Genomic DNA, 15,042 nt, shown 5'->3' with positions numbered 1-15,042 from the left:
GTCAGGTTTGGCAGAGCTGTGGCAGTACCCCGAGCGCAGCGGGGCAGGGCTGTGCCAGGCAGGGCTGTGCCAGGCAGGTCCGCGGAAGGTCCCGGGGCTTCGAGGACAGGGCTGTGCCAGCCAGATCCGCAGAAAGAGCTGCACGATCAAGCGCGGCGGCGGGACGTGGGGCCGGACAGCCTGTGGCCACCGTCCCCTACCGGAGGGTACCCGTGCCCGCGGCCGTGCCCACATCGCGTCCGTGGCTGTGCGCCGGGAACGGAGCCTGGCACACGGGAGTCCCCCAGCCCGGCCCGCCCTGTCCGTCCCCCCGGGCTCCGGTTTCCCTGTCGGAGCAGATGCTTTCGCAGCCCCGTCCCTCCTCCTCCTCCTTCTCCGGAGCAGCCTCCGCGCCGCGCTCCAGCCGCCCGGAGGTGCCTGCCCAGCCCAGCCCAGCCCAGCCCGGCCCGGCCCGGCCCGCCGGCCGCGCTGCCCGCCCGGCCCGGCCCGGCGGAGGAAGACAGCGGGCACCCACCCGCCGGGGCCCCGGCCGGACCTCAGGGCTGCCCGGCTCCCCGCGGGTGGCGTGGAGCAAGTTCGACGCTTTCCTCAGCCCTGGCAGGATGCTGCCTTCCTCCCGGACCCAGCTGGGGCTCTTCTTCATCCTCCTCTGCCCCGCTAACATCATCGGGCTCTGGTGGTGAGTAGGACATCCCGGGGGGGCAGGGGGGAGTGGAGCAGGAGGGCGCATAGGGTCTCTCCGTCTCCGGGGTGGTGTCCCCCCTCCAATTTGGGGACAACAGCCTCCCCTACACCCGGGCACCACTTGGGTGGGAATTGCTGCTCACTGGCTGTGTGGATCCATATTTGGGCACCCACATGCTGTCAGGGTTCGGGCACACAAGTCTGTTGGGGACAGCAGGCTGGGGGACCCCCAGCAGTATAGGGCACACAAGTCTTGTAGTGAGAGTTGCATTCTGCCTCCCTGCACCCCAAGCCCACAGCCCGGGAGGGTGGGAAAAGGGGCTTAGTGGCCTCCAGACCCCTCCAATAAGTCAAATTTAATTAAAAGCCCGAGGGTCCCTACAGTGTCCCCCCTGAATGGTGGCCTGGACACAGCAGGGACAAAACCCCTATTTGTAATGGTGCCTTCATCAAAGGCAGAGACGGTGCCTTGCAGGATACTAGAGGGGGTGGGGGATTCATTACAGGCACAGAACTGGGACCCAGCCTTGGAAAGCCCAGGTATCTGTCGAAACATGAACTATTTAAATCTATTAAGAATTTCACCCAGCCTGTCTTTATCCGGTTTTAAGTGCTTAGATTCCAGCTCCCCGGCGTGCCGTCCGGGCTATCATTCATTATCTGAGGCTATTCGTCTCCACATTGTCACACTCTTTTGACCCCTAAAATAAAGCTCTCCATAAGCCTTTCCCCTCCCTGTCCCCTGCCTGCCCACCAGTGATTTATTCCACGTCTCCATTCCCTTTGCTAGCCCTGGCTCCAGGAGTTCAGCGGGAGCCTTGGTGTGTATAAATGGTGCTGTTACAGTCAGTTGTGCATCAGCTGAGAGTTTGTCTCTGGAGCCCAAGCGTTATGTTTATTGCCAGGCAAGGGTTTAACGGGGGTCTGAAAGGGACTTGCCTTGGGTTTTTTGCTAGAGGAGAGGAGAGCAAGGTAGGGCAAGCCCTGGCTGAGGCAGGGTCTTCGTGCTCCCTGCCACCTACCTCAGGGTAGCTGTGCCATTGCAGGGCATATGCCCTCCTGCTGCCTGAGACCTGTTGTTTTTCCCTGGCTAATTCTCAGACATACACACAGCTGTCCTTTCAACTGTCCATGATTTCTCTGCCCCATCTTCATCGATATCTCCAAGCTCACGCCCTGTGCTCCAGCTTCGAGGATATTTGCCCATGGCTGGAGCAGGCAGAGGTTGAAGGCTGAAGCAGAAACTCTTGCCTTCCTTTCAGGAGCAGACAGACAGCACTGACACGGGCAGGGTGCTGGGGTACCAGTGCCCCTCACCCTGGCTGCTCAGAGCTGTGTCTCACCATGGAGTCTGGGTCCTGCTGGTGCCATGTGTGCGCTGGCAGCGCCGACCTGGGGAGGTTAGAAGGATTTGGCAGAGGAGGGCAAGGGGTCAAACTTGTTTTTTTCTTCTTTTAAAAAAGAAGAAGAAAAGGAACCTTTAATTTAGGAATAATAACTCACCTGCCTGAAGCATGGCAAATGGACTGGGCAGTGGAGTAACTTCAGGGGGATCACCAACTCACACTCTCCTTCACTCTGGACTCAGCGAGCTGGGAAGAGGTGGTGGGTAGATGAGGCCACCAGCACCACCGAACGGATGTGCCGACCTTCCTGGGACAGGGCACAGGAGCAGCTGGCTGATTCATGAACTGCTTCCCTCAGAGTTTGGGGTTTTGGCACCTGGCTGAGATAATCTCAGGGAGCCCTTGATGTGTGGGGCAGAGAAGTCCAGGTGCTGCCTGGCCCTTTGAGCTGGCTCGTGACAGGCATCTTCCCATGTGCCTTCTTCTGGTACTGGTCCCCTCTCCCAGGTCTGGGTAGCACTGGTGTCTGTGGGTTTTGCTTTTGGTGGGGAGGGGCTCAGGGTGCAGCTATGTGTTGTGCCAGAGCTCTGGGAAGCCCCAGAACTGGTGGCACTGATAGTTCCTTGCTGTCACTGTCACTGGTGCATTGAGACTTTGGTGGCACACCTTCATGTGCATTTTACCCTGGCCAAGAAAGAAATGTCTTTACCACTCTGCCATCCTACCTCTCAGTGCATTAGCTGTATGGTGGGGGGGATACACAGGTTGACTGTTTGAGCCAATTTCTTCCCCTACCGATGAACTAATTTGTGAGAGTGGCACGGTGTGCTGTAGCTGGCCTGTATCCCAAGAGGCACAGTCCCCAGCCCAGGTGTGCAGCCAGGGCTGGCTACTCATGGGTGGTAACTGCACTCATTGGGATCCTGGCAGATGGCTGCATCTATGGGAAAAGATTCAGATATGATGTGCAAGCACTGACATCCTGCTAGTGATATCATAGCCTGAGAAAGAGCATCCTCATTGTGTTAGGATGTCCTCAGAGAGCTTACTGAAGACACAGACCTTTTCATGGCAGAAGGGAGCAGGCTGTGGTCAGTGCCAATTGAAGATATGTCACTCATGTGCTGCTGGCACCTTGGTTTTAGTGCCAAGATGCAGGGAGTAGGCTCTCCTTGCTCCCACCAGCTCTGTAAATTCTCTTTCTTCCTCCTCCTTTATTCATTACACATTTCTTGCTCAGCTTCTTGTGTAACAGTGATTTCTCCCTGAGCAGGAGAGATAGGGATTGCTGGGAGCTCCTGGGCTGGCCCAGAGGGTGCAGGGATATAGAGCAGGCAAACTTAGTGTCTGAGGAGCCCCAGGCAGGTTCAGGGCAGGATTTCAGCCAAGCCGGTTTGCAGTTGGGCTGTGCTTGCAGGAGCAGAGGCACTGTGGGGATGGGGGCAGGCAAAGCCAGCTTCCCTGGTGCCTGTTGGCTCTCCATGGGCATGGCTGAGAGCAGCTGAGAGATGGAAGAGAGAGCAAAGGAGAAAATCATCCCAGCTAAAATGTACTGTGCTCCAGCTGTGCGTCTGAGGGGGTCCAGAGGGATGGACACCTGCCTTCCATCCCCTTCCCATCCATGCCCACAAGGGCAGTGCTCCTCCAGATTTTCATTGGACTTCTTCAGAGGCACTCAGAAGGGACACATTCACCAGCCCCTGTGGTTGTACACTTGAGTTAGGGGGTCCCAGTTCCATGTCCCTCAAGCCACACACCCCAGGTAGTTTCATGCACCAGGGGTCTCTCCTTCGCTTTCACTGCCCTGACCAGCACCCACCCTGCAAGGGCAGAGCCTGTAAGGGCAGGCTGCTGGGCTGGAGGGCCCTGCCTGCATGTCTTGGGGTTAGAACTGTGAGTCACCCCCTGGGCTTGCTGACCCACAGCTGCTACCCCACAGCACCCAATAGACCGGGCTGCCCAGCCATCCCAGGCACGTCTTCACCCCTGGAGCAGCACCATATGGGCAGAAATGAATCTCCCAGTGGGGGAACCTCTGCCTGGTTGCATCTCCCTGTGCCCTTGCTGGGGCAGCTGCTGACTTGCTGGGTTTTTTCAAAGGGACAATGGTTCTTCTGCACTCCTTGAGATGACAACTGGTTTCAGTATTGGGCTACTTATTTTTTCACACAAAGGCAGTTGAGCTTTCCCCAGTGCTATCCCTTGTCCCTGCTCCTGGTCACATCCACTCTCCCATGGTGACACCAGGCTCCCCAGCCATGCCCTACACAATACCCCAAACTGGAAGATTTGTCTGCAAATCTTTGCATCAGAGGCTTGACCCCTTCAAATACCCCTCATGCAGGAGGGTACTGGGCAGAGCTGGGCACACCCCGACATCTGCTCAGGCTTTGCAGGGTCCTGCCACCACATGTGGCACTCATATTTGGGCATGATCTAGCCAAGTCCTCATGCTACCCCAGCTCCAGCCTCTGTCAGCACCTGGAGGAAGGACACAGTGACCATGAGTGGGTGGACTTCTTTCTTCTCATCCCAGCCCTTCCAGGGTTTGAGCATGGCTTTAAGACCACCATCGCTGCAGGTGCATGCTCCCTCCATCCCCCCGTTACCTGTAGCACAAGTTTGGGCAGCTCCTGCTCACGAGAGCCTGGCCTCAGTGTGACCCTGCAGCTAGGACGTCCATGGGTTGGTGTAATGCCATGCCAAAGCCTCTTTCCTTCAGGCAGCGTCCCAGCTGTTTGCATGCCGTCCTTGCCAAAGAGGTGTAAGGAGTAGGACAGGGAATGGGGTCCCCCATCTCTTCCCAACCCACGGCATTTCCTGCTCTCTCGGTGCCCTGGGCGCTGCTTGGCAGCCAAATCCTGGCTGTGCCCCCAGGGCACTGACTTGCTGCTTACTCACCACACCCTCATGGGCCTCCTGCTCTGTTTTCCACACCTGGCTGCCCCGGTTAGTGGCAGCACCCACGCATCGTCCCGGGTGAGGGGCCGAGTGCCCGACACATGGCTGCTTGGGCTGTAGGGAAAGCTGGATGGGTGAAAATTTATCTGTGTGTCCCCCTGCCCTGTTTGCACAGCTTGGAAAGAGATGGGCTCCCTCTGGGTTTGACTTCCTTGTAGGGCTGTCACTCAGTGTGACATCATTGTGTGGGATGTGAGGTGACCTATGTCCCCAGGGACGGAGCTCAGTTCTCCAGGGATGTCATCCTGTAGTTCTTACCTCTCCAGGTGGGTGCTGAATCACCTGTGGGCTCAGAGTAATGACCCAGGCACTCTAGTACCCTGCATACCCCTCCTGAATGCTTCCAGAGGCTGGAACAGAGGCCTGCATGTGAGGCAAGACACAGCCTTACTAGCCCAGAGCAGAGGCCCCTTGCCACCTGGCAGTGTCCAGGCAGCAGTACTCAATGGGTGCAGACCCTGTCAGGTCCCACATGGAGCTGGCATGGCACAACCACTGCTCTCCCTTGGGGCTTCAGGGCCATCAGGACCAAAGCAGGCATTTTTCACCCAGGATGCAGGTGCCACTTTTGAAGGCTGACTATCCTCTTCCTCACTGCATGGTTCTGCCAGCCTCACTCCCTTGGCTTCCTGCAGACTGGAACCCCACTGGCTCCCCTCCACCACGGTCTGCTGGCAAGGGCCAGAAGTTCTGCTCCACGTCATCCTCATGCCCGAGGAGAAGATGGTGACTCGGCCCAGGCTTCTTGGTCCATGGTTTTGGCTGGGAATGAGACTGGGATATACTGGATGCTCCATGACAGTGAGCTGAGCTGGAAAAAATTATTATTATGGCTCTTAGGAACCCTGGTCTCTGTTGCAGCAGGCACAGCACCCAGAGCACAGGGGTTGCATCAGAAGCCCCAGTAACTCCTGTTTGACGTGCGTCACTGGGATGTGCGTCACAGCTCAGGCTGCGGCTGTGGCAGTCAAATAAGGGGTGACAGCAGTGGGTGGGCAGTGGTTTGCAACTCCTTTTCTGTGCCACAGTCTCCCCTTTCAGCAAGGGGTTGTTCCCCTTACACAGGGGTGCTGGGAGGTTGGAAAGTGGGGCTCATCATCCCATCAGCTTTTGGGGCAAGGTGCAGCCCCTTGGCAGTGGTTCTGGCAGCCAGCAAAGGGTGCTGGGGGCAGGCGGGAGGGATGCTGCAGAGCTGCTGAGCCTGGATGGGGGCTCCCAGGCGGGAGGCGGCAGGGGGCCGGGGTGCCCCCGGCAAGTTGCGGGGAGCCGGGCTGGCGACCCTGTTCCCTCGCCAGGGCAGGGGGAGGAGTGCCCGGCAGCAGAGGTGGGGCACCTTAATTGTAGATGCGGGAGGCCTTGGAGCGGGACAAGCTCAGGCAGATCTGGGCCCTGCGCCGGAGCCCTTGCCAAAGTGGTAGCAGTTTGGCAGCATTTTTCTTGCCCTTGTCTCCCCCCATTCCCCCCCCCCCCCGAACCCTCCAAAGCAAAACAGCTCTTGGGCTCCCGGCAGCCTCCCTGCGCCAGAAAGTGGAGCCCAGCGGAAATTAATATTGCGCTGGACTTAGGCAGCCCACCCCATGCCTCGTCGGTATGGACAGAAAGCTCCCGCGCTCTCCCGCCAGCCTTGCCGCCGCCTGGACCATGGGTGGGGACCCCCGCGGTGCCGGTGAGCCGCCCACCACCCCCCAGACCCGCGGGGCTGAGCTCTTCTTCCCGGCCTGATCCAGCGGGCCGGGGTGAGCCACAGTTCAGTATTTGATCTGACGGCCCCGGGGGGCTGGCGCATCGTTTTATATGAGTACAAAGAGTCATCTCTTAATGAAAGTCCCATCCTGGCTCCCCCTCTTCCCCACCCCACTGGTGGAGGCAGCCAAACCTCCACCATCCTGCTGTAGATGTTGGTACCCCATTGTCACAAAGGACAGCAAGCTTGGAGACCAACATGGAGGCTTGGATCCCTATGTGGTCATCATGGCATAGGACTGAACAGATTTTATGGTCACTTTCCACATGGGTCTTAGTTTCCCCATCAATGGGGAACTTGTGCCAGGCAAGCTCTGTTATGCTTCCCTAGCTGCCCCATCTCTTTGCAGAGGTGCCTGTGAATTGTGCAGCAAAGAGAAACTGAGCTGCTGGGAGCAAAGAGAGATGGGTTCTCCCTGGCAGGAGTGTGGGCTTGCCTCAGTTTCCCTGCTGGAAGTTCCCTTTCTAGGCTATCCCTCTCTGTTGAGCTGTTTAACCTTTAAGCCTCCAGCCAAAGCATAAGGGTTCCTTTCCCAGGCTGTACGAGAAGGCATATCCTCTCCAAGCCCAGCTGGGATCTGATGGGCAGGAGATGCAGGCAGCTGGGGAGCCTGACATGGGACAGGGGAATCCTAGCAGGGCCTTGAGCTTCAAGCGAGGGGGGGTTGCACTGGTGACAGGATTGCAAGCAGAGTACTGCAGTCTGGTGTCCCAAACACAGCCCCCAGCTGCACGAGAGTGAAAAGGAAACCCAGAACACAGTTAAACACTGAGATTCAGCTTGTGATTTTTTGAGCCCCTGGGGCTTGGCCAGACTATAAAGCTCGGGGTTTGGAAGCTGTGCAGCTGATGCTCTCCAGCGAGTGGGGCTGAAGGCAGTGCAGGCTGCCCAAGCACTGGTCCCCAGGGAATCCCAGGGAATGTAGCCTCACAATCATCAGCTATATCTCAGTCCTGGGGTATGCTGGGTCCAGCCCTGAAGTTCTGTGGGCATCCATGGCCAAGAAAATCATGCTGTTGAGCAGGATGAGCTCTGAGCCCACAGGAGCAGCGCTGGAGGCAAGGGTGGGCTGAGTGGGGCTGTGTTTAGGGTGTGCTAAATTCGTGTGGCCCATGGCTCCCAAGTTGCCCGTGGCAGAGCTGGTGCATTGCCCACGTCAGCACGAAGCAGGGTGCTGGCGGGCTGCGCAGCTGCACGAGCTGTGCCATGGAGGGCACTCCGGGCGAAATGTGTGGGAAAGTACAGGAGTTTCTGTAGCCAGTGGCACACCGGGGAGCACAGCGTTGTGCTCAGATTTTGCTCCCAGGCCCAGAGAGCCAGGCACCTCACTCCAGCTGTGCTGGCAAGGAGGAGCTGCCTCTGACGTGGGCCCAGCCAAGACTTGCCCTCCCTCACTGGCATTGGCAGAGCTGGAGATGCCATCTGCATCCCTCCCTTGCACTCCCGAAGCCGCCTGTGGCTCCATTCCCTGGAGTCAGTGCCTGGATTTGGGGAGCGGAGTACAGGATCCTGGCCAGCAGCCAAGGGGCTTTATCACAGGCAAGGTCACTCATCTAGTCTCCCACGGGGTAAAGCAGTGAGCCCCCGTGGAGAGGGGGAGACATACTGAGAATGCTGGCTGGGCTGCTCACTGTGTCCACAGCTCTAGGACATGCAGCTGCATTGGGCATCAGTCACATGGCAGTGCCAGGGCTGTGCTGGGTCAGTGCCAGCCCCAAAGACCAGGTGATGAGTAGCGCAATATTTCTGACATCTCCCATCGGTGACACTGCCATCACCCCCATGGATGTCCCCAAGGATGTAGAGCAGTATGTGCCAGCATCATCCTATAGCCAGTCCCATGGTTGGAGATCCCCCCCATCCCCTGACTGGATGGACAGGGCAAGGTATCCCCTGGGTGATTCATCCATACCTGTTGTCCTGCCCCCACTGCATACCTCTGTCTGTCCCCTTGTCACCTGGCTCAGCACGGAGCTGGCACTGCCCTGCAGCCCTGCTCTGTCCCTGAGGGAGGTCTGGTCACATCCCATCCATACCCTGGTCTCTCCTGGGTTTGGGTGCTGGTTTTGCTCTGCTCGCTGTCCCCTCCTGCAGGGCAGTGGGGAGCCCCCTGGTCATGGACCCCAACAGCATCTGCCGCAAGACGAAGCGGCTGGCGGGGAAGCAGGCAGAGCTGTGCCAGCTGGAGCCAGAGATTGTGCAGGAGGTGGCCAAGGGCACCAAGCTGGGCGTCCGGGAATGCCAGTACCAATTCCGCTTCCGCCGCTGGAACTGCACCAGCCACAGCAAGTACTTCGGCAAGATCCTGCAGCAGGGTAAGGCCAGTGCTTCCTCAGCTTCCCATTTCCCAATAAGTCTCCAGCCAGGTCATGCACCTCCCTGGGACTCCTGGAGCAGTCTTGGCATGCAAACCTCTGTGAGTGTGTGTGTGTGTGTGTGTGTGTGTGTGTGTGTGTGTGTGTGTGTAGGGGGTTGCTCAGTGCTCCCTGGTGCAGTCACGCTGAGGTTTTACTGCCGGGACATGTCTCCCCGTGTTGTAATGAAGCAATTACCGATGCTCCCAGACAGTGTGGGGCTTCACGAAGCCCAAGAATGCACCCTCGTCTGGCAGTGATTTACTGCTCCCCTGGGACCCCAGGGTGTGCTGGGGGAAGGGGCCCGGGTGGGAGGCAGTGCACAGCCGTTGGGAGCTGCCCCTAGCCCTGTAGGTGCCCTTCACATCCTTCCTGCTGGCCTTGCAGGGAGCAGAGGAGAGGAGTGTTTGTCCCCTGTCTCTGTCCCTGGATGGGCACCCTGATGTCACCCTGAGGTACTGGGCCAATGGCAGGAAGGTATGTGCAAGTCTCAGCCAGGTGGATACAGTGGTTCAAGCCCAGCTCAGCTGCTTCAAAATCAGAGTGGGGGCAGAGCAAGGGGGCATCCCTGAGTGTGTAAGGGATGGGAAAGCCCTGCCATGCTCCTCAGGGAGAGAGGCTGAGAGTGGATGGTGCTTCAAGCAAGGGGGCACGCTTGAAGCATATTGGGCTGGTAGGATCACTTAGTGGGAGGTTAGTCCTGCCCCTCTTCCCGTGCTGGTCCCAGTGCTATGGCAGATGAAGATGCCGGACCAAGCCCCAGTCTCCTTAGCCATCACATCTGTTGGTGAATGGCCAGCCCAAGGCAAAGTGGTTATGTTCTTGGGCCATGCCGGACGGTCAAGGTGGCATTCATGGAGACATTGGCAGAGTGCCCTGGGCACCCAGCTGGCTGCAGGTACCAGTGGTGGTCAGAACTGAAGCCCTGAGGGAGACACTGGCTCATTGGAGGGGCATAGGCTTATTTAAAAAGTTGATTTGCACGTGTGGGCTCCCCCCAACACAGGAAGGTGTATTCAGTCAAGAGACAGAGAGTCAGGGCACATGGGGGACTCTCCTGCCTCTGGAGTGCCTATTTTCACCACAACCTGGCAGTGAGGCAGGTGGGATCTGTGTCAGGCAGGGATCCAGGGTGGAAGCAGGGTGGTGCCAGAATGCAGGACCAGACCAGGTGGTGAGTGAAAGGCACTGGCAGATGAGCTGCTGGGTACCCAGGAACAACTTGTGTTGGAGGAGGCACAGGCACATCAGGCATGGGGATGCTGAAGGAGCCACCACATAGTTGAAGGGTCCAGCCTCACTGCTGGGGTGGTAAAGATAAGCAATGTTGTGGGGACACCAGTGAATTTGTGAGTCCCTGGCACTCTGAGGACATGGGGCATCCCAGCTAGAGGTGTGGAGGTCCCCAGGGCAACAGGATGGGTGTCAGAAGCCCTCAGAGGTTCCAGAAGGCACCAGCCTCCCTGCAAGCCTGCAGGGACTGCATAAAGTATCCCAGCATTTTTGGGGTTCCCAGCTCCATCAGATGAGTACCTCCAGTCCAATGTCCTTTTCTATCCAAGGATGCTTCAAACCTCCTGTTCCTGGCCATGGCCTCCCTGGCATAGTCATGGCTGTCCCCTCTTCCCTTGCTGCCGCCTGTGCCAGGTGTGGCATGCCAGGGCAGACTGGCTTGGGGGCAGCCACGTGTCTGGAGGAGCTGTCAGAGGAGTGGCATCCCCCCAGGGCCCGGCTGGCAGGGTGGCATAGGGATCTCTGCCAGCTGTGGGCTGCCTGCTGAGGGCTCTGCCAACCCCAGGTGAGAGCAGGCGGGCGGTCGGGTGGCTTGAGGAGACAGGAGGGCCTGGGGAGGGGGTGGCATCCCTGGGTGGCACTGCCAGAAAGGCACCGGCATGCTCAGTTCATGTTAACACCGGAGGGATTCAGGTGCTGCGTGGGCTTTTGGAGGAGCTGCTCATGGAACTGTAGCCCTGGTATCCCTCTTCCTGCAGCCCCCTCAAGTCAGAATACTGAAGATGGAGGGATGGGACACCCCCCCAAAACTCACCTTCCCCTCCCTCCGCAGGAATCCCCTGCATGCCGCCACCCTGGGCCAGCCCTGCCCTGGCATTTGGGTGGGCAGGGATTCGGCTGGCATGGAGCAGGGGGAGCGCGGGAGCCCCCCGAGCAGGGTGCCGCACCCCCGCTGCCAGAATCCCCCGCTGGCTGCGGCTGCGAGCGGCAGGTCCAGGCAGGGGAAAGATGCTTGGAATTCGTGTCCTGGAGCAGAGAGAGACAGAAGCAAATACTAATAATAAATAATCCTGCAGGGTGGAGGCTGTGCCGGTGGAGAGAGGGGGGCAGGCAGCGCCCCATGGCAAAGAGGGTAGGGGGGGAGAGCAGGCAGCACAGCTTCATCGCTGGCACCCTGCAGAGGGGTGAGTGGCACCCTCTGTATGCCTCACAGAGTTTCTTTCCAGGTGCTGGTTTGGAGCTGGGAATGGAATTTTTACTTCTTGGAGAGGTATTGCAGGGTAGTGTGAGGAAGTTGTGGGTACCACCTGGTCACCTGGGACCACTCTCTGTTCTCCAAGCTTCCCTCTTTCCTATGGGGCAGCATCCAGACTTGCAAGGGGAGGCAGGGGATTTGTTGCCTCTCCACAGCTGAGTGGAAGAACATTAGCAGGACCTGACCATCCCCCAAAGTCTTCATATCTCCTTGCAAGAGGCAGCTCCAGCCCCAGGCAGCCCTTTCCAGGGGGGGTGCATCACCCAGGGAACAGCACTGAGCACATATAAAGAGGGAGAAGGGGGGTCTGAGCCCCCATGGGATGTCAGTCAGGGTGGATGGGGCTTTGCTTGCTGGAACTGACCCCACATCCCGGCTCTGTCCTTTTGTCCTACAGATATCCGTGAAACAGCGTTCGTGTATGCCATCACGGCAGCCGGGGTGAGCCATGCCATCACTCAGGCCTGCAGCATGGGCGAGCTGCTGCAGTGTGGCTGTGAGCTGACACGGAGCCGAGCTCCCCCCTCACCCACAGCAGGGCCGGGCACAGAGGGCACGGCCTGGGAATGGGGGGGCTGTGGGGATGATGTGCAGTTCGGCTACGAGAAATCCCAGCAGTTCATGGACGCCAAGAACAAGAAAGGCAAAAATGACATCCGAGCTCTTATCGACCTGCACAACAACGAAGCCGGGCGCTTGGTAAGGCCCTTGCACTCCCTGTCCTCTGCAGATATCACCCCCTGTGCCCCTATGTAGCCCTCCACGTTCAGTGTCCCCAAACCGTGTACCTGCACCAGCTTTGGCTGAAATATGGACCCAATATCTTTTGGGAATCCTTTGCAGGTGCTCTGGAAACCACCAGTGCCACTCTCCAGCCCCAAGCCCCTCTCCTGGGCCAGGGCAGCACCAAGAGGCAAGGTTTTGGCTGAGGGTGCTGGGCAGGGAGACAGGGAACCAAGGGCTGAGCATCGCTGTCTCTTCTCCAGGCGGTGCGCAGCTACATGAGGACAGAGTGCAAATGCCACGGGCTGTCGGGCTCCTGCACCCTGCGGACCTGCTGGAGGAAGATGCCCCATTTCCGTGAGGTGGGGGATCGCCTGCTCGAGCGCTTCAATGGTGCTTTCAAGGTGATGGGAGGCAACGATGGGAAAACCCTCATCCCTGTGGGCGACAACATCAAGCCCCCTGATAAACAGGACCTCATCTACTCGGCCGACTCACCTGATTTCTGCTCGGCCAATCGTAAGACGGGCTCACTGGGCACCAGGGGCCGTGTCTGCAACAGCACAGCCATGGACACGAGTGGGTGTGACCTGCTGTGCTGTGGGCGAGGGCACCGGGACGAGACGGTGGTGTTGGAGGAGAACTGCCTTTGCCGCTTCCACTGGTGCTGTGTGGTGCAGTGCCGCAAGTGCTCCGTCCGTCAGGAGCTCAGCCTCTGCATCTGACAGCCTGAGGTCAGGCGAGGACTATTTGGGAGGCCACCTCCAGGCTCACACGGCCCCCCCTGGGACAGAGACAGGTGGAGCTGGTGGCAAGGTCAGCGTGGGTGAGCCGAGCTCTGCGCTCTGGGGAGTCCTGGCTTCCCCAGAGGGCAGCATGAGGCTGCCCAGCATCCCCACAGCCCCCGCGGTTGGGGCTGTGGGCGCAGAGCTTCCACTAATAAAGCTATTTAAAGCCGGTGTGCCACAGCGCTTCCTGGGGAGGGCTGGGAAGCGCTGACCACCGTACTGGGATGGGACTAGACAGAGAGCTGTCTTGCCCCAGCTGTGAGTCCCAATCAGTCACACTCCTGCCAGCCTCTGGCCCTGTCAAGTCCAGCTCATTTTTTATCTACTTTCTGATTTTCTCTGTGGTTGCTGAGGCTGGAGATGTGTGTGGATGAGGGTGAGTACTCTCCTGCCCTGCTCTGCAGCTTTCACTGCATGAGTGCTCTCCTCCCATCACCCACAGCTGTCATTGCTTGGGGCGCTGGTTTGTGTCCTCCCACCATCTGACCTGGGATGTTTGCAGTGCCCTGCAGTCCACGGTGCCTCCACTCATGCCTCATGCTGGAGGTACAGCTAGCTGCCCTAACACTATGGTGATGTGCTCTAAGTTTCTTGAAGGCATCCTGTATTCTTTTCACTCCAGCCACCATCACCACAGTTCCTGCTTCAGGGCCTGGCACACAGAAGCCTGGACAGCGCTGACACTGTTGGCTTGGTGGCATGCAAGGCATTCACTTGGCATGCCGTGGGCCACGTGCAACCCCACCTGGATGGCAGGGTGCCAGGCATGTATGTCTTGATAACCTGATCAGCCTGTGCCCCTCATGGACAAACACAGGGTGAGGAGCAGCCTGCCTGGCTGCCCAGCGAGGCAGGTTGCCAAGCCTCTGTTTCAGGGGCTCCAGGGATCTCTGAGGGGGACCCTCCCATGCTGCAAGGAGCCTACAGGAACTGGTTTCTCCAGCATTACCCAGCAGAGGGGTTTAGGTAACTGCAGAGGGGTTTAGGTAACTGCAGAGGGGAATGTGTGTGTGCAGTGCCTGCTCAGCTGGCAATGCCCCTCTGGGCAGAGGAGCCCCAGAGGGATGTCAGCAGGGTGGGAGCCTGGGCAGTGAGGTCCATGCTCCTGTGCCTGCACTCCATGTTGCAGCAGTGCTCGATACTGGGGGCTTTCCTGTCCACCCCTCTGCAAGAGAGCTCTAAGCTGAGGCAGCTGAGGTGAGCAATGTCCCAGGTGCTGAGTACTGCCAGGCAGGGCAAAAGCAGAGCTCACAGTGCTGGACAGACTGCGAGCCAAGGGAGGGTGCATGGGGTGCTGGTGATGCCCACCAGCAGGTCCTTCCCCACCTGCCTCAGGCAGCCAGCAGGGAAGGGCAGGAGAAGCAGGGTGCTGGTGAACCATTAACTTTGCAAGCACTGGGGAGGGAGTCTCTAAACCTGTCAGCTGCAGCTTTGCTGCTGGAAATTCCCTTCCGACTTGCTCACAGTGGTGCCAGGAGAGGGGAGGCACACAGGGTTCCTGGGAGCTCCCATCCACATGCCTGCCCATGGGAACACATGGGTGGGTGTGCGCAGGGCTGGGTGGGTGCAGGTGAAGGTATCTGTGCATGCAAGCAGCTCGGTGTGTGTGCATGCACAGGTAGCATGTTTGTGCTTGTTCATGACCACATGTGTGCATGTGAGCTTTTGTATACACCCATCACTGTGTGTGTGAGCCCCTCGTGGCTGTGTAAACAAGTTGCCCTGTGTATCTTCCTGCATCTCTATGAATACACAGCAAACTGCCAGTGTATGTGTGTCAGTGACACTGTCCCCATGTGTGCCTGTGGGAGAGTATCTTTGTCTGTCTTATTGTGTTTCCTTAGGTGTGTCTGGGACAGGGAGGACATATGTGGGTGCAAAAGGGTCCCCCAGGAAGGGAGCTGCAGAGTTGCAGGAGCTATTTGCTGGGAGATGTGGGGAGCTGTTCCATAGG

The 15,042-nt window shown here is 58.5% G+C and overlaps 1 protein-coding gene across 2 annotated transcripts; it reads left to right on the top strand.

Annotated features, from left to right (window-relative positions):
• The first annotated feature begins 267 nt into the window (after positions 1-267).
• On the top strand, positions 268-13,259 carry WNT6 (Wnt family member 6). Of its 2 annotated transcripts, none has more exons than XM_085066765.1 (4): positions 268-679; positions 8,830-9,050; positions 11,975-12,276; positions 12,564-13,259. In XM_085066765.1, the coding sequence occupies exons 1-4, from the start codon at positions 339-341 to the stop codon at positions 13,023-13,025; spliced, it is 1,326 nt and encodes a 441-aa protein (XP_084922891.1). In that variant the 5' UTR covers positions 268-338; the 3' UTR covers positions 13,026-13,259. The 2 variants fall into 2 exon arrangements, with proteins under 2 accessions (XP_084922891.1, XP_084922892.1); XM_085066766.1 differs by having other exon boundaries at positions 532-679; positions 8,835-9,050.
• Positions 13,260-15,042: the final 1,783 nt, after the last annotated feature.

Source organism: Lichenostomus cassidix, chromosome 7 (assembly GCF_008360975.1).
Source record: "Lichenostomus cassidix isolate B80296 chromosome 7, HeHo_3.0, whole genome shotgun sequence".
NCBI lineage: Eukaryota > Metazoa > Chordata > Aves > Passeriformes > Meliphagidae > Lichenostomus > Lichenostomus cassidix.
Note: the sequence above shows the minus strand (reverse complement) of the source record. Positions and strands in the feature narration are given on the sequence as shown.

What these genes read in the sequence shown, in the direction of transcription:
- WNT6 (XM_085066765.1), top strand. Translation starts at nt 339, where the DNA reads ATGCTTTCGCAGCCCCGTCCCTCCTCCTCCTCCTTCTCCGGAGCAGCC. An exon ending in AACATCATCGGGCTCTGGTG is followed by an intron (nt 680 to 8,829) that starts GTGAGTAGGACA and finishes CCCCTCCTGCAG; the next exon opens with GGCAGTGGGGAGCCCCCTGG. An exon ending in CGGCAAGATCCTGCAGCAGG is followed by an intron (nt 9,051 to 11,974) that starts GTAAGGCCAGTG and finishes TTTGTCCTACAG; the next exon opens with ATATCCGTGAAACAGCGTTC.